This window comes from Mastomys coucha, unplaced genomic scaffold (assembly GCF_008632895.1).
Source record: "Mastomys coucha isolate ucsf_1 unplaced genomic scaffold, UCSF_Mcou_1 pScaffold20, whole genome shotgun sequence".
Taxonomy (NCBI): domain Eukaryota; kingdom Metazoa; phylum Chordata; class Mammalia; order Rodentia; family Muridae; genus Mastomys; species Mastomys coucha.
In genome coordinates this window covers 57,707,218-57,733,144 of record NW_022196903.1, presented here as the reverse complement: position 1 = coordinate 57,733,144, position 25,927 = coordinate 57,707,218, and the positions used below count along the sequence as shown (strand labels likewise).

At 35.3% G+C, this 25,927-nt stretch overlaps 1 protein-coding gene across 2 annotated transcripts in view; it reads right to left on the bottom strand.

The window, feature by feature from the left end:
* The window catches only part of Grid2 (glutamate ionotropic receptor delta type subunit 2), a 1,405,618-nt gene that overhangs the window by 1,164,496 nt on the left and 215,195 nt on the right, over window positions 1–25,927 (bottom strand). For both annotated transcript variants that reach the window (XM_031382072.1, XM_031382070.1), the window contains exon 2: window positions 6,590–6,745. In XM_031382072.1, coding sequence (XP_031237932.1) covers window positions 6,590–6,745 — 156 coding nt within the window. The remainder of the gene's footprint in view (window positions 1–6,589; window positions 6,746–25,927) is intronic.

Here is a 25,927-nt window from a genome sequence, read left to right as displayed (position 1 = left end):
ATTCATGAGCCAAAATAAAAAGTCCCTTGTTCAGTTTTATTATTTTTGTCTTTTGTCACAGCAATAACAATCTACCTAATTCATGAGTAATATAAAATAAAAAATACAGAATCTTCTTGGAATCAAAATACAACTTTAAAAGTCTCTGTTTTGGTATTTTTTTTTCTTTATTTCTGTAAGAGTCCCATTGATATGAATTCTTCTACATCTAAGACACAGGAACACACACACACACATACACACACACACACACTCACACTAAGAATACAAATATCTCTTTTTTATCCTGGAATACATTATTCATGTGTAATATATGCTTGATGTTATTTACATTTGAAAGTATAACTTAAGGAACCAGTCTAGCCAATCTCTTCTCCTTCAACCCAGTCCTCCCAAAACAAGTATGTTTCAAAATGAGGTGAAAATTTCCTAGAAAATAACATGATATCATGTGTATTTAAAAGAAAAAAATAGTACTGAGAATGCAACGAAACCAGTGAAGATAATTAAGAGTTAATATTCCCCTATGAAAAGTCAGAATGAAAATGTGCAAAGTCCAGGCAGATAACCTTTAAACAATCCTGCCAGAAACAACCTCCAATACCAAAGATGAGACATCTCTGCAAGCATAAAGCTTTCCTTGTATTCATGCTCTCTGTGACCTTCATGTACATCATTCTTCTACACTCTGACTTGCCACAACTGAATCCCATTTAGCTATGACTCAGTGCCTTATTTACTTCACTGATTGTATTAAGCCCACACAAATCATCAGAAAGCTTTAATTTGGCCCCCATGGGCTTTCAGTGTTTCCCAGAAATGGTAACAAGGTATTTTAAATCTACCAGACCATAAGTACACATGTTGCGACATCACTATTTTTTGGCATATAAATTACACAACAAATCTAATTTTCATCTTCCTGTGCTAACTAGGAGAGCTAACCATGAAAATGAGAGAGGAGGCAACATTATTTCCCTAATCTTTACCACCACAGCAACAAGAATCCAGCTGGAGTATCCACCTGAAAAAGTGCCATGACAACTAGGTAAATTCAGAGAGAGACACTTGGGAGGCAAATACAAACAATAAACAATGTTTCATATAGTAGTGGTCATCAAAATAGCTATCATGCTTACAACCAAAGACAAATTCAGTAGTTCGAATTGAGATCAGAATTATTAATATCCAACTTTATACAGATCCAGTTTTCATGCCTAATTTGAGACCAAAATATAACCTGGAAAATCATGGAAACATACATATATGCATAATATATATGATTAGATATATACATATATGCATAATATATATAGACTCATTAAATATTTTAATGTACTTAATATTGTTTATAATAATACTAGAGCTCACTATGTTTTTCAATAGTTCACAGTAATTCTACATTTTGTTCAAAAGTCTTTTGTGATTACAGTATGATTATGTCATTATCCTCACTACACTTTGCAGTATTTTTTGGTACCTTTTAGATAAGAGAAATTATATGAAAGGTTTTTAGCTAAAATTTGCTGTTAAATATCAGGTGACAATTACTAATCCTTCCAAAAATCTTATATAAAGGAATCATATAGTTCATGTTTTTACATGCAGCTTCTAGTGAGATATTCCTAACTATTACATTGTCTTACAAATTCTCATATTTTGTGAACAGTAGTATGTTAGTCTCAGTCAAGAATTAATATGAATAGCTACTACTGTTTCAGTAAAATTATCAGTGTTTTTCATAGTAGGTATTTGTATGTTTCTATGATTTTATGTAGAATAACCCACAGATCATTTTAAATATTTACTTCCTGACTTCTTATCCTAGTTATGTGATTGCTTGGGGGACAAGACCTATTTGACGGACCTCTAAAAATTAAGGGTCCAACTATGTAGTCCAGTTGTGATCTGATGCCATTAGCTACTTCAGTACCATCTCATTACCTGGAAAATAGCTGTTAGTGATGCTTTTCCATCCCCTACATGATGAGCTGAAATCTATCTAAAATTACCATGAATCTTTCACAACCTAAGTTGCATTGGATATGTCTTTTGACCTCAGAGAAACAAAATTACTAATATGTCTATGATTTGATACACAGGAGAAACAATCTCTGACGGAAGAAGAAACAAGAAATATAGCCATAATCTTTTCGTTCAAGTCTACCTAACAACAGACCATTTCTTGAAAATGATGATGGTGACATGCTCTTAGTATTATGATGACTCAGTTTTATCAGGCAGCATAATTTATTTAAAAATCAATCACAGCAAAACTAGAAGCAATTTAAGAAATGGAAAGCCTTCTCTAAGAATCAATTAAACACCTTAAATATGTTAAGAAGCTATAAAATCAAAGGGTCAAATTGCCATTATAATATAACATGCATTTGCTGAACTTTTCATTTTTAACTGATGAGGTATTCCAAGGATGACAGAATTTGTGTGATTTATACAGTGTAAAATTCCAGACAGGAATTCTCCCATTATACTATACTCTAAGTATAAATAATTCATGTAAAAATGTAACAAACACACACATTTTGAACCCTTTCATTCTCTAAAATACTTCTGAAATCTTAGACAAATTTTGATATTTCACAATGTATGTATATAAATGTGTGTGTGTATATGTGTGTATAGTTATAATGAATGCAGAAACTAAAATTTACACTAAACTTAAGTTCCTTTTCGATTCTTCATTGCTGATATTTGCTTGTATTATAAAGAATTATAAGAATAAGAATTAATTCATATCCTGTTATCATAATAGATTAAATTACATATTGAACATTTTAAATTGATTTAAATGTACATTTACACATAGTTAACTGGCTGTTTTAGAAATATATATGGTTTCTTGCCCTTCTATATGCCATATGGTAGGAGAAAAATCCTTCTCCTTAGTTATCAAAATATATTACAAAAATATTAAAAACTAACAAATAATAAAGCAAGGAAAAATCCTCTGTTAAACCATGTAAAATAATTTGGCCTTGGTTACTCCTGAATAATTTATTATGTAAAAGTAATAATTTATAAAATATACTCAGAAGTAAGGAAACAATGATGTAATTCTACATTACTTTTGTCAGAACTAAATGTTTCTCTATTGTTCACTTAGATGAATGAACTAAGATAATAGTTGTAACATGAGAAATACAATGATAACGGTCATTGATTATCAAAGAATATAAAGTTAACCCTGTTTTGTAACTGATATGTGGTCTGACTCTGCTGCCTACAGATTAGGATGTAGAATCCTCTGCTTCTCTCCATCATCATGTCTGCCTGCACTCTGCCATGCTTCCTACCATGACGATGATAAACAAACCCCCTAAAGTGTAAGCCAGCCCCAATTAAATGTTACCCTTTATAAGAAAAAAATAATAACACATATAAAATTTTAGAAGCTTACTTTGCAATAAAATATTAACCTTGAGGTCCTATAGAAATGCTAGAAAACAATGTTGGTCATTGAGTACCATCTAAACATTAACTAGAATTCACTGATTCAGAGTTTTCCATTATTAACTATTAGCAATAAAACAAATCACATGTTAAAAATTGGCCTTTCAAAATATCTTTTGGTGACTCTGAGGAACTGAATGCTTCTTTCTATGCACACTAGGATAAGTATTTTAACATCCCAGACCTAAATCTGATCTTAATATGTTTATACGAGTGGAATTTTAAAAAAGGTGATAACTATTGGAACTGATTTGTCTTTTGAGTGTAAAGTTTGACTGTTCAATCTCTCTTATCATTCATTGTTTACCAAATTTCTACTTTCTTAGTGATGCTGTATTCTCAAGAATTTTGTTTTAACATTAAAATAAATGTGCATAAAAAATAGAAAAGTTGTAAATTTGCTATAAATTGTATAAAAATCTTTAGAAATAATTTATAAATAATAAAAATAACACTGTTGAACTTTTTATACTTTATAATAAATCTGTAATATTAAAAATTTTAAGTACATTTTAATAGTATAGCTAAGAAGAGATGATTGCTCTCTCTCTCTCTCTCTCTCTCTCTCTCTCTCACACACACACACACACACACACACACACACACACACACACACACAGGCACAAAATGGGATCTTTAATGACATAGTTTTTCTCCTAATTAAGGAAATGGTACTTCCAAACTGGTTCTTCTTTTCATTTATCCTGGATCATTTTTGTGGGATATTTTTAAATAATATTTTTACAGTATGTCTTGAGATAATTATTTCCACCTGTAAAATAAATTCGTATCTTTCTAGATACAAAACAGTGGCAACAAGCTTCTCTAGAGCTGTAACTTGTTTCAAGTTCAGCACCCAGAGCAGACCATCAAAATAACTGGTCCAGAACATCTTGTTAGTATCAAACACCACTCAGGCAATATGTCAAGATCCTTCATCCTTGTAACATATTTTGGGGACCCCATCTGGGCAATTTATTACATCTCCCAATTTGCTTTCAATTTTTTTTGTGACAACTTCTTTCAAGTCTTACAATTCTGTTGAGAAATATTATTTGGTTCTAGAACTGAGCTAAGAGAAGGATGGATGCACAGAGCTCAGTGTAAAAGAAAACTATTGCAGTTTTTAAAAAATAAACCCTCATTACTTCAATGAGGGAATGTGTACAGACTTCATAACTTCCTCCCATGTACTTTGTTGCTTTCTTTTACCCTCATCTACTTTTTCAACCAAGGTAGACACTTTAAATCTCAGTGCATTTCCTTAGGTTGATTTGGCAAGAAGATTGAGATATCAAGACTTGGAAGATAAGTGGGTCAGACATTTTGTTTTCTGCTCTAATCATGGTCGTGAAAGCACTAGATGACAAAGTAACTCCTGAAGAGTTCATTGAGAAATGCCTGAGAGAGAACATACAATCTATAAGCCATTGAATATCTTCCTCAAATTCTAAATTATTTTTCAAAATTCTTTATCGATTCTAATATTGGACATGTTACAAAAGCTTCCATAAGCGATTTTCAACATAGGTATAATTTGTGGTAAAGCTATTATTTTAATGTGAAAATATTTAGAGGCATTTTTTTGTATTTTGGCCTTGTATTAATATCCAGTTATTAAAAATCAAAATATATCTTATCTTTAAATATACATTTTAGTTTTCTTTGAAAATAGATTATTTTATGAAAACAATGTTATTTATACTATGTGATCAGCAATCAGCAATAAACAACAGTTTTTCAGACCACTAGTGTCATTTCCAGTCTATGAACAGAAGTAAAGGATTGCATATAAGTCAACTATAAAACAGTTTATGCAGCAAAAAGTTGTAGTAGTAGATAAAGTGGTACATGTTCCAAACATTTGGGGTTATTTTCTCATCCTTTCAATATCAGTCTCTTGACATTGTTTCCTACCAAACTAATTTATATTTCAATGTGGTTTTGTTGTTCCTTCTTCCAAATCTGATTTAAATGATCCACAAAAACAATTCATTTGGCTAGATTACTCTGACCTTCATTATCCTAAAAGTATAGCCATAATAAGATATAAAACAGATCAATGTCTTAGTCTGTGCAAGTATTATAACAAAACAACTTTCAATTGGTAACTCACGAAGAATGGAAAGTCACTGCTCACAGTTCTGAGTGCTGGAAGGCAAAGTTCAAGGGGTTAGCAGACTATTCCTGCTATCTATTAGTTTTTTGTTCCACAGATACTGTGTCCTCATTGTGTCCTCTGAAGAGAAAGGAGCTAGCATTACCGGCTACGTCTTTAAAGAACACTAATCCCACATGTAAAGTCTCATTACCATGCCTTCAGCCTCTTCCAAATCTTTCATTTCTTAACATCATCACGGCAGGAATTATGTATCAACTGTGAGCTATGTGGGGAATGGCAAAAATAAATCTAGACTCGTAGCAAACATAAAGAAATAATTCCCCAACAACGAGTGCTTTACCAAAGAAGTGTATTAATGCTTAATTAGATTATCAGACTCAAACAGAGAATTCCACTAATCTAAGAAATATCATTGCAGATTACTTTTGTCAATGATAACTTTAATTCACTCTCATGAGAATGGAAAAGAAATGATTCTGCTTTAATGTTTGAAAATTTGTGGGGAGAAATACAGCCAGAGACCGGACCCTAGGAACACAGCATAAGCCTGTTGATTTGTGCATAGTGTCTCCAGGTTTTCCTTGCAGCAGCGTATTTCTACCGTTGAAATGTCATTGCAAGTTGGAACAACACTCAAGTCAGCAGTAATCTCAGAAAAATTCAAAGCAAAAATTCTGATAGAAAGTCATATTTTACAGGAAAGTTACATTTCTATTGAAGTTATACAATGCCATAAAGCTCTTGACTGTAAATTATATATCCTCTTTCACATCATATTTCAATCCAAATAATAATTTTTCATATGACATGCCTTCAAAACTTGAATATAACATAAAACTTTACATGGTAAGAACTCTCAGAAAAAGTAATATCTAATTAGCTGAGATGGCACAGAGTGATGCCTACATTGAATTGCTGTTTAGGGATCTATTTTTATTTCTATTTTACTGAATAATAATATAACCAAAATAAACAATAGAACACTGATGGGCTTACCTTCTTGAACAGCTTGAAAAGGGTTGTTGCCATCAACAAATGTCACGGAAAATGTGATTTTCTCAGTCTGTAAGATTTCCTCATTCTGGTTGAGGTCACCAACTGCCGTGCGGAATACCTCATCATCTTTTTTAGCAGATTCATCAAAAATTGCTCCTAGAAAGAAGTGAATGTTTCTATTAAACAATAGCATAAATATTGTCATGACCCCTGCCAATATGCCTAAGACACATTTACTTGAAAACCGTATACTTCCACTTAAAGATGTCACTATATTAACCACAGGAATATACTGCCCTAAATACAAGGCACTCATTGAGCATGAATGTACCTTAACTTCTTTCAAGTGTAGATGAGTAATGGTACATCAAAGTGTTGTTGCAGGGAGAGCATCCTAAAGACAGTTTTATGTGCTTGTTGTTTTTTAGAATGTGTAGGAAGTGGGTAATACAGCGTAAGGGTTATAAGAAGTTTGGCAAGCATAGAATGAAGATTTTTCTTGTGTGTCAGTAAATCAGATATATTTTGGACATTTCTGAGGGCCCACACCCAGACTAGACAGAATTTCAAGTTCTATTGTCAACTTAATTGTTCCTGAGTTTCTTGCCTTCATTTCATAACCTTTTACAAGAGTAAACCCAACAGTATTTACAGAGAATTCAGACATATGCAAGATTTCTGAACTGACAAGAAACCTTTTATTGATGCATTGAAGCGTTAACTAAGACATTTTTATCACACTCACTATAATGATGGCACTGAGTCTCATAGTTCACTCCTAAAAGTTGTTTGTCCATATCATAATAGTTAAGCACAGGTGTTTATAGCATACCGCTTGATTTCAAATCCCATTTTCTGTTATTACTAGATCGAATGCCTCTCAAGAAATATGGTGCTCACACCATGAATCCCAAGTCTCAAGTTTATAGTCAGCAACAGAATGAATCTAAGAGCAAAAAAAAAGTACTAAGGTCAATGTGTAAATAGGTTATGAATAAATTGGTTACACTCTCAGTGTGTTATTGTTTTCTTGTATTCGAATTCTCTACATGGAACCTGGAAGGTATTATACTCATAAAAGAAGTCAGACACACAAAATAAGATGCTGTGTGACTTCACTTACATATAGAATCTAAGGAAGACCAAATGAAGTAGCACAGAGTGCTGAGTTGTCTGCCAGGCAAGGGAAGAAGGAGGCAGAGAGTGGAGATGAAGGGTACAGATCTCCAGGCCCTTGCAGAATTTACATGGTCACTAAGAAGGAGAGAAGCAGGTGGCACAGAGGAATGATAGAATCCCCCAGTCACTTGCAGGCCTCACAGAATCACTAGGCATAGAGGAAGCAGGAAGTAGAAGTGGAGGGTGCAAACCCCCAGGGATTTGCAGACTTCACATAGGCACTGGGAACAGAGGGAGCAGGAAGTGGAGGTGAAGACACAAACAGAGAACATGAGGATTAGAGCTACAGTGGTTTATCATGCATTGAGTACAGACTACAAGAGTAGGCTTAGGGTGTGACAGTATAATCTCACAGGCCAACGCAGTGACTATGGAAGATGATGGAGATATACAGGTGATCTACTATCAAAACCACATCAATATGAACATAGAGACAAATTAATCGAGTTGTATTTCCTAAAATACATGATGAAAAACAACATTTTGGCAGACAGATTTTCATAATACATATCTCTGATAGTTTCTAGGCTTAAATTTTTAATACAAGAACTATATATATTCTTCAAATAAAGATTCAAAAGTAGGTATGTGCCACATATTTGACATGGCCCCAGGGTCACAATAAGAGCAAAAGCCCTGTCCTTCACTGCAACATCCTTTTTCCAAATTACAGAACGTTGTGGCTTCTGTACTGTGCTTAAGGGGAATAGCACTGTAATGCAGTTCTTGACACTACTGAAATTCTACAGGTAATTTAGCTTTGAGTACACCTTATTTAATTAATTATTAATAGACATTAATTATTTGATTATTCTAACCCTTCCTAGTGAAAGCTGGTATATATTTTAAACTAGCTTGTCTCTTCACTATAAATATTTGGCTAATTAGAAAAAAAATTTAAAAAGCACTGATTCAGGTTATGTAAAATAACTAATGATTGAATAATACCTAACTAGATAAATAACCAATTACCTTTTGTTCTTAACTTATTTGTAATTGAAAAAAAAGAGATGTATATATAAAAAAGGTATTACATTACATGTTTAAACATGATACAAATTTTACATGCAAAGTTACAGAGACTATGAGGAGACACAAATTTAATATAAGACACATATACAAAAATGGATAGATAAATGTAAACATTTTACATCAGCAGTTGTGATTTTTCTCTTTTGTTTAACTGGTATTCAGTACCTAGGCTTTCCAGTGAATGAAAGATGTTATTCAATGTGTGACTCAATATTTTAATAAAGAAAACATGATGCTGTCACATTCAGTAAGTGTGACAGGTTGCTGTTACCCCTTCTCACAGAGAAGGCACCCTGTTGCAGTAAGATCACTGAAGAATGTCCTACATGATCTGCATTTTTTAACACTGGCCTTTTTTGTAGACATGGATTACATTAGTACTGTGACCTGGCTTCCATAACACTTGTCATTCATTCTGTGTTTACAATGAATAACTAGCCAGTGCTAAGCTTATGAGAGAGACAGTGAGTAAATTCAATTAACATATAAATGCCATGTCTTAAGTATGTAATTATATATTTATTGAGTAAATATCAGTATTTTACTAATGTAACAGAATAGATAGAGCAAACTATAATTTTTGATCCATGTTATCATTTCTGAAATGTGGAATAATATTTTTGAGATTTATAGCTTTTATAAATATTTGAGCAATATTATGTGTATCCTGATTTTAATTATTATAATAATGACTCATTTTAATATGGGGGAATACTCCAAAATATATGTGTATGTTTATACTAAATATAATAGTATCATGTTGGAAAGATATACTGCTTACCAATATGTTAGAAAATATCATAAATTTCTAAAATTTCATGCTGAAGTGAGTCATTTACTTTAAACAACATAATCTAAGTGTCTGTTCACGTTTGTACATATAGCTGTCTTTTGATGTGACCCAAACAGGGCCTTGCAAAGACAATCTACAAATAAATCTTGGGATCTAACAGTTGATGTGGATGACTTCTATTGAGTAGAAGACTTTTTAAACAAAGGTATTTTACCAAACACAACATTTACACATGAAACCTGCCTTTATAAATTGCAAAATCCTGTAGAACTGATATCAGATTATCACTTAAGTGCTGAACTAAAATACACTTAAAAGACATAAGAGGATGGCTCATTTCCTGCAAACAGGAAAGTTTAGCATGCATATCAAGCTCTAATAATTTATTTATTGGTTGTCTGCCTCGATAACGCTTTTTTTTCCAGATCTTTTCTTATTAGATGTTTTCTTTATTTAGATTGCAAATTTTTATGCGCCCCAAGAGCCCCACTATCTCATCCTCCCTCTCTCTGGTCACTAACTCACCCACTCCGAGTACCCTGTCCTGACATTCCCCTACACTGGGGAATCAAGTCTTCATGAGACCCCCTGGGATTGAAAGCTGGTACTACCACTCTGGAAATCAGTTTGCCAGTTCCTCAGAAAATTGGAAATAGTACTACCTGAGGACGCAGCTATACCACTCCTGGGCATATATGCAGAAGATGCTCCAAAATGTAATAAGGACACACATGCTCCACTATGTTCATAGCAGTCTAATTTATAATAGCCAGAAGCTGGAAAGAACAAAGATGTCCTTCAACAAAGGAATGGATACAGAAAATGTGGTACATTTACAAAATAGAGTACTACTCAGCTATTAAAAAGGGTGAATTCATGAAGTTCTTAAGCAAATGGATAGAACTAGAAAATATCATCCTGAGTAAAGTAATCCAATCACAACAGGACACACATGACATGCACTCACTATTAAGTGGATATTAGCTCAGAAGCTCAGAATACCCAAGAAATGCTTTTTCTTAAAGTTAGCTTTTCATCTAGAAGACATGAAGCATGTTGTTGGAAAGACCCATGTGTGGTTTTCTTGAAGAACATCAAGATACAAAGTCCTTAAAATAATCCATTTCCTAAGTCCAGCAGTGGTGTCCACACTTATTTCCACACACATTTAGAACAAGATATAATATCACATATCATGTATTTGCCTCCTAGCTCTTTTCTCTGATGCAAGTGTTAAAACATACAAAGAATATGAAACATCTTTCCCAGGTGTTTGCATTATAAAGTGTTCAGAGTGAGCTTTGTTTTATAGCCTTGAGTGGGTAGTCAAATTAAGATATATAAACATTGACATATCTTATAATTTAAATAAACACACAGACACACACACAGACACACACACACATACACACATATGCACATACATAATCAATTATAGCTATATGTACTTCTGCCTTATTTCCACTAATAGCAGTAGGTATTTTGACCTTCTATTAGATGGAAAAATATTATATAAGCTACAGGATGGCATAGATATGTTTTTAAAAGTAAGATATCATATTAATCTAACTTCAATACTTCAGGGAATTGACTCTATGAATTCACATTGTAAATAACACCATTAGTAGAATTTCTTTGTTTAACAAGTTGAATATGAAATATAAAATATACCAATTTAAGCAAATATTATAAGATATAATTGTGAAATTGTAGTTGGTAGTTATGTCAAATCATACAAAAAGCTTTTTTTTTCTCTGTGTATAGTTCTGGCTGTCCTGGAACTCACTCTGTAGACCAGGCTGGCCTTGAACTCAGAAATCCTCCTGCCTCTGTCTCCCAAGTGCTGGGATTAAAAGCATGTGCCACCACCACCCAGCTCAAAAAGCTTAATTTTTTCTGCAAAAGGCTTAATTTTAATTAAGAAATCTTTATATTTATAAGACATTGATGGATATAAGCATTCAAATAATACATCTACTTTCCTGATGTATATTTAAATAGCCTTAAATCAAAATTTCTTCTCTAAATACAATGGATACATATGAGCATGCTTATGTGAGTGTGTGTGTGTGTGTGTGTGTGTGTGTGAGTGTGTGTGTGTGTGTGCGTGTGCGTGCTTGAAATAAAACCAGACTGGATCATGAGACCACATCACACAGATCAGCATGTTCAAATATTACATATCACACAAAACAGCATTTCAAATGTTGAATAATTCAAATAGTTTCAAGTACAAATTATGAGTGATCATCCTGCTGGCTAAATCAACTATCCATCAAGCTATATTTTTCTAGTCATAGTTTTTATTAGTCTTGTGGCCTCCACTCTTGCATTAGCAAGATATTATATCCTGACCAAACAATGTATTTCATATTTAGATAATCAAGTAACATTAATTAAGCTTTTTCTTATAGCAAGTTAGGCACTACCTTATGCAGGATACTTAAAGCCAACACAGGAATTCAATGTAAGTTGGAACAGGACTAGCTTTAAAGTGGCAAATATATTTCAATGTGAATTTAGCAGATGGCTTAACATGAATCTAAAAGAAATATTATTTTTAACTTTTAAAAAAGTTTTATTTTTTTAATTCACTTTAAATCCTGATGAAATCCTCACTCCCTCCTCTATTTCCAGCTCCACCCTTACAAATTCCTCCTGGAATTGCCTGCACCCTTTCTCCTAAGAACCCCTTGGGTAAACCCCATCCCAGGCATCTATTCCCAGCAGGTCTAGGCACAGCCCAAGCAGCAGCCCAAGTAGCTGGAGAAGGGGATCCCATGCAGGGAACAGATAGAGACAGCCCCCACTCCACGTGTTAGGGGAACCAAATGAACACCAAGCTACACATTTGCTATAAATCAGAGAGAAAACAGTTTTACCTCAAGACCCGGCTATACTACTCCTAGACATATACCCAAAAGATGCTCCACTACAACACAGGGGAACTTGCTCAACTATGTTCATAGTAGCTTTATTTGTAATAGTCAGAAACTGGAAAAAAACCTACATATCCCTCAACTGAAGAATAAAGAAAATGAGGTACATCTACACAATGGAATACTATTCAATGATTAAGCAGAAAGACTTCATGAATTTTGCAGGTAAATAGATGGAACTTAAGAACCATGATTTTTTTTTTATCATTTTTTCTTTGGACATTTCACTTATTTATATTTCAAATGTTATCCCCTTTCCAGGTTTCCCCTCCAGAAACTCCCTATCCCATCCTCCCACCCCGTGCTTCTATGAGGGCACTCACCCACTGACCCACTCATGTCTCCAGCCCTGGAATTCCTCTACACTGGACCAAGGGACTCTCTTCCCATTGATGCCTGACAAGACCATCCTCTGCTACATATGCAGCTGGAGCCATGGATCCCTCCATGTGTACTCTTTGGTTGTTGGTTTAGTCCCTGGGATCTCTGGAGTGGTTCTGGTGTTTTGATATTGTTGTTCTTCCTATGGGGTTGAAAAACCCTTCAGCCCCTTCAGTCCTTTCTCTAATTTCTCCATTGGGGTCCCTGTGCTCAGTCCAATAGGCAATTGTGAGCATCCACCTCTGTACTTGTCAGGCTCTGGCAGAGCTTCTCATGAGACAGCTATATCAGGCTCCTGTCAGCAAGCACTTCTTGGCATCTGCAATGTGTCTAGGTTTGGTGTCTGTATATGGGATGTATCCCCAGGTGGGGCAGTCTCTGGCTGGCCTTTATTTCAGTCTCTGCTCCACACTTTGTCCCTATATTACTTTTAGAAAGGATCAATTCTAGGTTAAAAATTTGGAGATGAGTGGGGGACCCCATACCACAACCTGGGGCTTTACCTAACCTCTGGATATGGTCTCTACAGTTTATCCTTCCCCTTTGTTGGGAATATCAGCTAATATTATCCCTGTTGGATCCTGGGAGCCTTTTGCTTTTCTGGCATTTGTGACTTGTTGGTGGCTACCCCAGTTCCCCATCCCTCATTACTACATTCAATTTCCTTATCCTCCATATATCATTCCTGTCTCCTCTCATACTTGACCCCCTCTTTTCCCATTCCCCTCCTCTCTTTCTTTCAATTACCTCCTACCCTCTACAAATTGTGAGTATTTTGTTCCCCCTTCTAAGAAGGACTGAAGCATCCAAACTTTAGTCTTCTTTCTTCTTGAGCTTCATATGGTCTGTGAATTGTATTTTGGATATTCTGAGCTTTTGGGCTAATATCCACTTATAAGTGAGGTCATACCACATGTTTTCTTTTGTGACTGGGTTACCTCACTCAGGATATTTCTAGTTCCATCCATTTGCCAAAGAATTTCATAAAGGCATTGTTTTTAATAGCTGAGTAGTACTCCATTGTGTCAATGAACCACATTCTCTGTATCCATTCCTTTCTTAAAGGACATCTGGGTTCTTTCCAGCTTCTGGCTATTGTAAATAAGGCTGCTATGAACATAGGGAGGCACTGTTCTTGTTATATGTTGGAGCATCTTCTGGGTATATGCCCAGGAGTGATATAGCTGGGTTTTCAGGTAGTACTATGTCCAATATTCTGAGGAATTTTCAGACTGATTTCCAAAGTGACTGTACTAGCTTGCAATCCCACAAGCAATGGAGGAGTGTTCCTCTTTCTCCATATTCTTATCATCATCTGCTGTCATTTGTAGTTTTGATCTTAGCCATTCTGACTTGTGTGAGGTGGATGGAATCTCAGGTTTGTTTTGATTTATATTTCCCTGATATCTAAGAACTTTGAACATTTCTCTAGGTGCTTCTTGGGCATTCTATATTTCTCTGTTGAGAATTCTTTTTTTAGCTCTGTACCCCATTTTTATAGGGTTAATTGGAAGAACCATATTTTTAAGCAAAGTATTAATCATCTATTTTTATTTTTAGCTTCAATATTTATATTCTCCTTTTGCTTATAAATATGTTAGGAAAGCACGGAAAACATGCTTAGTTGGTAAGAAGAAGGAAATGTTTTCATGAGCTCACAAATACCTTCAAAGATAGAAGGAAATGTTTCCTTCTTAGGAAAATAATTCCAGAAACAATTCTGTACATGCCCATCTGTCAATCGGTCTATCATATGTTTATCATTTATCTATAAATTTTTATCACCTATTGCAATAGTTAATCCTGGTGGTCAACTTGACTATTATCTGGAATGAACTTCAATCCAGAATTAGTGTGTTCACCTGTGGTCTAGATCTTGAGGCTGGAAGACACAAGTTTCTGATGTGGATCTTGGCATGGAGATTGTGAAGCATCTCCATGAAAAACTTAGTCCCAGATAAATGAGTGCACACCTTTAATCCCAGTACTTAGAAGACAGGCATGCAGATCTCTGAGTTCAAAGTCAGTCCACAGAGCAAGCTCTAGGACAGCCAAGCTTGGGCAGTAAAAGATTTGGAAAACTGAAGTCAGGTGACATTGTAATTGAACAAGGGGGTCTTCTTCCAGACCCAGAAAGCAGCAGAATTCTGCAGCTTTGGCCACGAGGCTCTGGCTTTAGAGTCCAGAAGAGATGGGCTTACAGGAACAATTGATACTGGTTAGCTGGAGCTAAGAAATTAGTGGTGATTAAGAAGAGACCAGTATCACTTAGGTGAAATCTGGGAAGTGTTTTCTGAGAGCACAAATAATTTGTGTTCCAGAGATAGCCAAAATTGTACCTCCTGCAGCAGCTGTATTTGGTAATATGTGAGAGTCACACAGGTGGTACTGGTTTTGAAGGCATGAAGATGTCATGAAGATCACCTGGTGCTTGGCACTGTGAGAGGCCATGGACAGCCATTGGTGAAAGTGCAGCCTTAGTTGCAGTTGATGGCCCAGGACTGAAGGGGTCATGCAAAGCAGCTGACGCTCAGCACCATGAAGAGAGCCTATGTATTAGAGGCGATTGGTAAAGCCTAGTTGCAGTGGAAGACCCCAAGAACATGATCACCAAAAACATCAGCAGCAGTGGAGTGGATCAACATGAGCTTAGCCTGCTACAGAGGAAAGAATTGGAGAAGTGATGCCCTAAGGATTAGCCCAGAAGATTATGTGTGGATCCTAGACATTGAAACAAGAAGCTGTAACACTGAAGTTGCCTTGGAGAACCTAAAATTTTCAAGATGCCAGGGCCATAGGATATCTGAAGCAGCCCAGGAGAAAGAACTTTGTTGCAGTCAACAAAGATGAGAAGGGAGTTAGATATTTGAAGACAACCTTGAAATTAGACATGAAGGTGCAGAGCTTAGAGTTTGCCCAGCTGGTTTCCTGTCTTGCTTTGGGGGTTACAGTTAAGTGATGGGATGAATATCAGAAGAGACTTTGAACTTCATATTTTTAACGTTGTTGAGACTGCTATAGACTATGGGACTTTTGATGTTGGACTAAATGTACTTTGCCTTATGCTGTTTTTAGATATGGCTCCCATACACTCATGTTTGAACAAGCCTATGGAGTCAGGGAGTGGAATGTGATGGTTTGTATATGCTTGGCTCAGGAAGTGGCACGAGTAGAAAGTGTGCCCCTGTTGGAGTAGGTATGTCACTGTGGTTGTGGGCTTTAAGACCCTCATGCTAGCTGCCTGGAAGCCATTGAGCTTCCTTCAGATGAAGATGTAGAACTCTCAGTTCCTCCTGCACCATGCCTGCCTGGATGTTGCCATATTCCCACCTTGATGATAATGTACTTAACCTCAAAGTCTGTGTATCAGCATTAAATGGTATCTGTTCACAGCATTAAAACCTAAGACACCTACCTATCCATCCATAATTTAAAGAGACTATTATATAAAATTAAATATTTTAACAACCAACATAAATATCAGTATCTTTCTTTCATTATAAATTTGTACTTAAAACTATTTCTCTTGCAAGATATATTTGAATCAGATGTTTAAAATATGTTTATTTCAAAATATGTTCAAAATTTGTCAGATTTCTGCTGAAAATAAAAGAGCTAATGTTTTGTTTTTGTTTTGTTTTCACTCAGACATCTCAATGATTTCTAGTTATAGAAGAGTGTTCAACAGTTAATAGCACATGCTGCTCTTACAGAGAAACTGAGTTTTGGGTCCAGCATTGATAGCAAGCAGTTCACAAACATCTATAGCTCAGAATCCTAGTCATATGACACCTCTTTCGGCAACAGCACATGCATTGCATTTAGTCCCAGAGACAGGTACATGCACATAAATAAAAAAAAGAGGGGGGCTTAAACATAAATACTTTTCGTTCAGTGTTCTAATAATCTTATTTTTCAAAAATTATAATTTTTTTAGCTGATTTAAAAAAAGAAATTGAAATTAGTCCAATTGGTAAATCACGTGATGTGAATCATTAAGCATCTTTGGAGCCAGAGTGATTTTCCTTTCCCCACACTCCTGCACAAGGGCTGTGTGTGGCTTTTATCCCACTGTCCTCTTTTCTCCTGACATTCACATACATCCTTCACATCTTTCTATAAAACAGGAAAATGGTCATGACTGAAATATTTTGCTTCAATCATATTTTATTGTAAGGAATATAGCATTCCATATACCACATATAGTTGATAATTCTCTGATGATTAACTTATCTAATTGCTTATTGATAAATTGATAGAACTAAGGAGGACAAGCCATAGTGACACAGGAATGTGAGACTAATGTCAAATAGTCCATTCCTTTGCCTAAGAGCCCTTAAACTTTGATGTAGGAGAATGAAAGACTGTAATTACAATGTATCCCTTTATTTTTCTCCCCTATACATCCCACATAGGTCTCATTATTCTTTTTCAAATTCATGAGCTCTAGTTATTTTTTACTAATTATTACAGAATTTATATATTCACATACACATACACTCCTAAATATAACCTGCTTTTTCTGTATAATGTTATTTGTATTTACGTTTTCAGGGTTGACCATATGCTATTAGAAAACCAATTAAGATGCATATATTTTTCTTACCACATAAAAACCATACAATATATATGTAAAGACATATTCCTTTTTCTATTTGTTTGTTTGTTTTTGCTTTGTTTTGTTTTTGCTTTTTTTGTTTTTGTTTTTGTTTTTGTTTTTGTTTTTGTTTTTTGAGATGGGGTTTCTCCATGTAGCTCTGGCTGTCCTGGAACTCACTCCGTAGACCCAGTTGGCCTTGAACTCAGAAATCTGCCAGCCTCTGCCTCCCACGTGCTGGGATTAAAGTCGTGCGCCACCACTACCCAGCAGATATATTTCTGATATAAGTAGAATTAAATAACACCTTCAGAACTGTTTTTAATTACATCAAGAGGCAATATTTTTGCTTATTAAAATTTGTTTTTAAATTTTTTATTATTTTTTTAAATCTGTTTTATCTGTTTTTACATTCCAGATTTTATATTCCCTCTGACTGTCCCACATCGCTGAAACTCCTTTTTCTTTTCTTTTTTTTCTGTGTTGTTGTTGTTGTTGTTTTGTTTTGTTTTGTTTCTCTTTTTTTTGTGTGTGTCTTTGAGACAGGGTATCTCTGTGTAGCCCTGGCTGTCCTGGAACTCTCTCTGTAGACCAGGCTGGCCTCGAATTCAAAAATCTGCCTGCCTTTGCTCCCAAGTGCTGGGATTAAAGGCATGTGCCACCACTGCCTAGCAGGACCTCCTTTTACAAAAGGCAAATTTTTATCACTTTACCTCCTCTAACCATTCACAAATGTTATAAACGGTCAAACCCAAAAAGTAATTATTTTTAAAATGTTGGAGAGCATCTTGGTAAATGTTTTCATTCTGATGTCTGGAAATACATAGCTATCTTTTCAGTTTGTCATGAATCAAACAATAGCATCTATGGCAGTTAATACCGATGAATTCTAACCACTGTGTAAAGCATGCCACAAGAGATATTTAAGTAGTTTTAGTGATAATCCACTGGGGATAAATGGTACTCACATTCCCCACGCTTCTCATAGACCACGATAAGAAAATTGCTGACAAATTCACAGCTTTAGCTTCTGACTCAACATTCTAAACACTGTGTATGTCACAGGATCAGACTTACACATAAGCAAAAATTATAAAATAAAACTATGCTCATTCTAACTATAAAAACATTTTGGTGCATAAAAGTGTAAAACCCTCTAATAATTTTTTATAAAGTTTAATGTATTTATTATACATTTCTGGATGATGACTTTTAAAAATATTTTGGTAGATGGAATATTTTTTCAATACATTTATTATATTATGTTATATTATTCTGTTATATTAACTAAAAGCATATTTAGTCAAAAAACTTGCATAGGTATAATTCTTCATGGGCTTGTCTACAGGCTTGCTTAACCAGTCATTCTATATAATGAGGGAATTGACAAATAAGAATGGTTATCACAGGTGGTATTTAATATTCTTAATATTTTTCTGTATTTTCTTCCTGAATCAGTGAATAATTCCATTCTTCACTTCCTGTGCTGTGCCCTTCATTTGTATCATATGTCCATTAGGCAGTTCTCAAGCTGAGTCCTTCATCTCTGTCTCATGTACATCTGAAGCAACATCCCCTCTGTGCAAAGTTAACAGCCAAGACTAATAAAGAAGAATTTGTCCAAAAAGTGGTCATGTAAACATTATGCAGAAAGTCATTCTTCCCTTAAATAGCAGGGAAGGTGATAGGAGAGAAACATTGAGGAGAGTGGGCAGTAATGTACCTCAGTAAAAGTATAGACACAGGAAGTAGGTATAGATATTTTTAGAAGTGAAGCAGATTTAACATTTTTCTTTCTGTAGCAATTTAATGAATCTTTTTAATACCGATGTAAATTTCCACTAAAATGTGAGGAATTGAACTTAGCACTAAATGTAAAAATCATTTGTCAAAGAAAGACACTAATAATAAAAGTAAGAGGGAATTCTGTCCTCTCAGTAGAGCAAGGCACATTGTACACAAAAATAGTAGTAGTAGACTACAAAAATGTAGTCTACGTGTCTTCTACATGTCTAATCTCATGTTAATATTAACACCTGCCTTCAGTTTAAATGGAAAATAATTTCATCTTTACGAATTCACTTAGGTAAGTTGCTTGAAATTAAGCATTCTAAAGTCTCTATGAGATATGTTTTATTTCTAATGAAAGTGAAGGCATCCTGTGGAGTATTCAAGTGGATAAATGTATGGTTTTTTTGATAAATCTCAAACCTTATTCTGATTTCTTCAAAACCTACCTCTAGCTTTCTTCTCTTTTGTTTCATGAGCTTACTTAGAAGGGTGCTATATAGTATCCAACATTTCCTATTTCATGTTCATTGTTAAATATATGGAATAAAATTACATTAAGGGGCATCATACAGGGATTGTAAGAGTGAACAACTGAGGTTAGTGTTCAATAATATACCTAAGTAAAGGTGCTCCATTAGGGAGCAGCATACAGGTTTTGTGAATATATACCCTGAACAGTATTTCCTAAGCATTAGAACAACAGAGATTCTATTTTAACTGTAGACTAGAAGCCATTTTCTTGACAGTGTCCTCAGATGGAATCAATGTGGGGAATTATTAGCTATGATTGATTACTAAATGGACCAATTTTCTTTCATTCTTCAAGATTTGAATGACAATTATATTCTTTAACAAGTACATTAAATATGTAAGATATTCTACTTTAAAATAGTTTAGTATTACATTACAAAAGACATTGTATTTAATATACATTGCTTTCTATGTAAGGCTTTTTGCAAGAAGCATTAAATTCATAAATGATAGCACTTTTCATATTTATTCTACAGATAAGAGTCAAAACAGTTAAAGTTATCACTTGATCATAGAAAATAACTGACATCAAGTAAGTAAGCATGCACAAGGTAAGTAGTGGAGTGATGGACCCCAGAGATAACTTAGTCATGATCAGAAGTGAACAGACAATGAAGAATACAAGGCCAAGCCACAGGTGCTAGAAGAAACCAAGTTTTCTAACAACACAAGGAGCAAGACAAGATCTATCTATGAGAAAAGCTTCATAGACAATTAATCAAATGATGTATTAACATAGATTTGACCAATTGTTTTTATGAAACTAAGTTTAAGCACAGTGATGAAACCAGAATTTAGTCTGGAAAGTATGAGAAACTGAATGAGAATGGGGACATTTCAAGATATTTCCAAGAATGAGCCAGTTTTAAGGATTGTTTTCCCCCTCTATCAGTGACCTATAACCCTAGCATGGCATGGCAGGAACATGATGGAGGGGTTGCCATTGTTCCCAACTGCATGTTAGAGACTGTGCATAGATGAAGAATTCAGTATGTGTTTGCTGAAGTGGCAGAACTAGAATTCTGACACCCAATTATACAGCTCAATCATTGATGCAGATGTGAAATATTAAACATACCCTCCTAAACACAGTCAATAAGAGCAACAGGCATGAGGGTCTCCTTCTGCAGGAAGGAAGTTATTGCAAATAAATAAAACAAAGGAGGATCTCTATCCAGTCAAGTTTACAGGTGTTAAAAATAGAAGAAAGTTGTACATGGTCTATATACACCTAGTTGTTACCTATGGGACAGTGCATTAAATAACTGTAAGAAGACAGAAACTTTGGTGAAAAAAATTTTGAGAATGACTTCAGGGGATGCATTAACCTAACCTTTAAAGTAGAAGGACCTTCAAGAAATGCCTCAAGACCCAGCTAAACTACTTTTGGGCATAGACCCAAAAGATGCTCCACAATACCTCAAGGATACTTGCCCAAATATGTTCATAGCAGCTTCATTCATTATAGCCAGGAACTGAAAATAACTTACATAACACTCAACTGAAGAATAGATAGAGATAATGTGATACATCTACAAAATGGAATACTATTCAACTATTAGAAACAAAGACATCATGAAATTTGCAGGCAAATGGATGGAAACAGAAAAATCATCCTAAGTGAGGTAACATAAACCCAGAAAGATATTTATGGTATGTACTCACTTCTAAGTGCATATTAGGTATAAAGTACAGGATAACTTATGTTACAATACAAGGACCCAAATAAACTAAGTGATAAAGAGGTCCCAAGGGAGGAGGTATGAATCTCATTCGGAAGCAGAAACAAAATAGTCATCAGAGGGGAACAGAAAGAGGGAACTGGGTGATAGAGTGAATGAGGAAGCAAACTGAAATGTGGATCAGATATGGGGAAAGGGAGTACAGGACAGGGCTGGGAGTGAGAATGGCAATGAATGGAGGCATCTCTGGGAGTATCTGGAGACCCTGGACATGGAAGGTTCCAGGGAGCCTATGGGGTGACCCCTAGCTGAAACTTCAAACAGCAGGGTCTATAGAGACTGAAGTGGCCACCTTGTATAGCCAGATGGGACTTCAAGTGGAGGAAGGGGTACATCAACCCACTCTCAAAACTTTCAACCCAAAATTTGCCCTTCCTACAAAATGTACTGAGATAAAGAGAAAACCAGAGATTGAGGGACCAGCCAAGAAATGACTGGCACCACATGTGACACATCTCATGTAAGAGAGCTAACCCCTGACTATTCATAATACCCCGCTATGCTTCCTAGCATAACTGTCTCCTGAAAGGCTTCATCTAGCTGCAGATGGAAAAGGATACATAGACCCACATCCAAACTTCAGGTGATACTCAGAGAATTGTATGGAGTGATGGATAGAAGTGATTAAGCTGGATGGGTCAAGAACAACACATGAAGATCTACATAGTCATTTAACTTTGGTCTACGGCCTATGGGTGATTGAAAAGACTGAACTACCAACCAAAGAACATTCAGGGGTCGTACCTAGGACCCCTACATATTTGTAGCAGATATGCAGTTGGGTATTCATCTGGATCCCCTAACAATTGAAATGGAGGCTATCTATGTTGTCTGCTATTGATTCCCTTCCCCTAACTGGACTGCCTGTTTGGGCCTTAGTTGGAGAGGACCCACTTTGACCTACTGCAATTGGATGTCCCTGGGTATGGTGGTTCAAGGTGGTCTTCCCCTTCTCTGACAAGAAGGAAGGTAGTAATGAGGGTAGAAAAGCATAGGAAGGGGATTGGATAGTAGGTTTCTGGAGGAGAAACCAGGAAATGTGATAACATTTGAAATGTAAATAAAGAAAATATCTAATAAAAAAATAATTATAACTGTTGAGAAAACTACAAGTGGCCTGGTGAGATAGTTCAGTGGGTAACAGGACTTGCCTCAAAACCTAAAAGACCCATTTTCCTTTTATTCCCCAGGAATCCTATGGAAGGATAAAGAAAATCTATATTCCTTTCATTCACCTCCATGGTAATTTCTGCTACACTCCCAAATTAATTAATCAATTAATTAATAGAGAAAAGAGGAATGTGAAGTTTCTCTAATAATTTCAAATTATTAGAGAATTGAATAGGACTGGTATTTCTCAGAAGCATGGCAGTGTCGGTACAACCATGGACTAGGGCAGGTTACACACTCACTTGGCATTATTAAGCTCACCCTGTGTAGTGATTGTTTTTCTGGTGTTGTGATAAAATATTATGACTGAAAGGAACTTATTGTAAAAAATGATTTTTCTGGCTTGTGGTTCCAGGAAGAAAGTCTGTATTGGCAGTGGTGCTACTGCAGCAGGTGGCCAGAGCAGAAAGCTTAGAAATCACATTTCCAAGCAGAACCAAAAACCAGACAGATACAACTGGAAGTGGGACAATGCTGTGAACTCTTAGAGCCTGCTGCCAATAATTTACTTCTTCCAATATGGTTGCAGTATCTCTTGAAACAGCCTCCCAAACTTAAGACCACATGTTCAATACCAGTACCTGTGGTTGACAGTCTGCAATCTATCCTCATTCGGGGAAATCTAGTTCATACATCTAGTAGGATGCACTTAATTGAGGTTCGCATGTATGCTTTGGCCCTGAGCTTCTCAAAATTGTAGTTAGGAATCCAGTGATCCAGAGGAGACTGCAGACAGTCTGAATCTTAATCCTTTAATCACATGGATGTCTCTTTATGCTTCTTAGCCAGTCATTTTACACCCATATTTGAAATAAAGTTATTAAACCAGAAGTTAAGGATCTGACAGCCCTGAATAATGATCACTATCTACCCCTGAACATAGTATCCATTAAGATCTGCTCTGAAAGTAGGCCCTGATAATCCCCCCCCAGCTATTTTTCCATCACTTATTTGAAATCCAGCTCCTCTGTATTTCCTAGAAAAGTTCCCTTACATTCATAGATGGATCCCAATTTCCAAATTATCCTCAGAAAAAGCTGTTGATCAGTGAGTCACTCATCTAAGATTTGAAACATGAAGAAACAGAAGTGTTGGTTGTTAAAAGTAAATTTTAACCCATAATTCTGAAACTGAATAAAGACTTTGTGAATCTATGTATTTGGTATAGTTTTATTTTATCTTTATTTTGTACTTCTTTACTAAAATGTAATTTTTAAATTTATCACCCTTATTATTATTATCATTATTATTATTATTATTATTTTACTTATTCAATTTACATCTGCAACTGTCCATGTCCTGGTCACCCCCTTCGACAATTCTTCACCCAATTCACCCTTCCTTTTCCTCTGAGCAGATGGAGATCCCCCTTTATATTCCCCAACCCTGGCACATCAAGTGTCTGTACCATCAAGAATGGTACATCCTCTACCATTGAGGCCTGAGAAGGCAGCCCACCTAGCAGAATATATCAGATGTACAGGCAACAGTTTTTGGGACAGTCCGCTGCTCTACTTGTTCAGGTCCCACATGAAGACCAACTTGTACACCTTGCTTCACTTAAACAGGTCAAATGCATCATGCTTTTTATCTTGTGGTTTGGCACTTATTATAGCATCCTTTGTAAGAGGATAGGGAAGATGTAGCCACATGCCTTCCAATATAAAATATTTACTACTAAAATGCATTAATAATGATTTCATACTTCATAGTTCTTATGAGGTTAAATATCAGTAAAGGTTCCTAATTTTTCAATCAAAATCAAATATCCAAAACCTTCCAGAGTATAGAGGATAGGATGTATTTGCACAACTAACAACATTTTTCACCAAGTTGGGGGAACAAAGTTTTTTTTTCTGCAGAAAATCACTGTGTCAGAGCAGGCCACTGTGGCAATTCAGAACCACTCCAAAAACATTTGCATCCCCTAAACATGGACAGCTCCTTCTGTACCTTGTTCCTTTAACTTGAGAGCTTGCTATGCCTGTAATGCAGTGCTCTGTCTCTTTGTACTTAACACCCATCACCAGCGCTCAGTTGCTCCTGCAACACAGAAGATGCTCGCTCTGTGGTACTGTACTTCATGCTGCTTATTGCTTTTGAAGCTCTTTTTTTTCTTTTTTTATTAGATGTTTTCTTTATTTACAATATCTCCTTTCCCAGGTTCCCCTCCAAAAACAAAAAACAAAAATAAAAATGAAAGCAAAAACTAAAACAATCCCCTGTTCCCGCTCCCCTCACCCTGCTTACCACCCCACCCTCTCCTGCTTACTGGCCCTGGAATTCCCTTACACTGGGGCATAGAATCTTCACAGGGCCAAAGTTCTCTCCTCACATTGATAACCTACTTGGCCATCCTCTACCTCTCTTACTTAGCTGAATCAGGTATTACCACAGGGATCTCCCTTTTTAAAATTCCAGTCTTTGTCAGTTACCTATTTTATTTCCCAGACTTTCACTTATACATAAGACACATACATACCACTATCTAAGGATCCATATGTTAACTTTCATTGCTTGCTTCCTAGTCCTTTTTCAATTTGTGGAGTTAAGGGTTTCTTTTTTTTTTGTTCTGTTCACTACTTAATTAGTGGTGAAAAGTAAATCTTGTATACATGAATGAATATTTGATGAATAAATACATACAATGAGATTACATATTAAAAGCTATCACAGATTATTCTATTAACAATGAAATACCTTTGTGAAATATGTAAACTATGTACACACAGTTCTTAAATAAAAACTGATAACAAGAGATCAACATATAAGCTTTACTGTTTTTTTAACTCTCCCCTGTTGCTTGTTTTAATATGGCACTAATAAATTGAAAAAAATGAGCTGAGAAGCTTTACAATATGCAACATTTTAAAAATAAACTAGATATTACTTCAGCATACAGTTAATTAATACAAAGTATAATTTTAGTTTTATGATAATCTTGTTGATTTTTGTAATTAACTTATGCATTTGTATTGGTTTTCATATATTTTAACATTAAATGGAGGATTTTAAACACATTATCATATTCACAAATATTTTTTGTCATATCATCTTTAAACTAATGTTATAGAGAAGTTCATTCTGAGTTAACAAAGTGGTGATTAGCAGCAGTTCCAGATAGTCTCTTTTTGTGATGTCTTACGATGATGGTGACCACCATCTCTTACTAATTCATGTGTT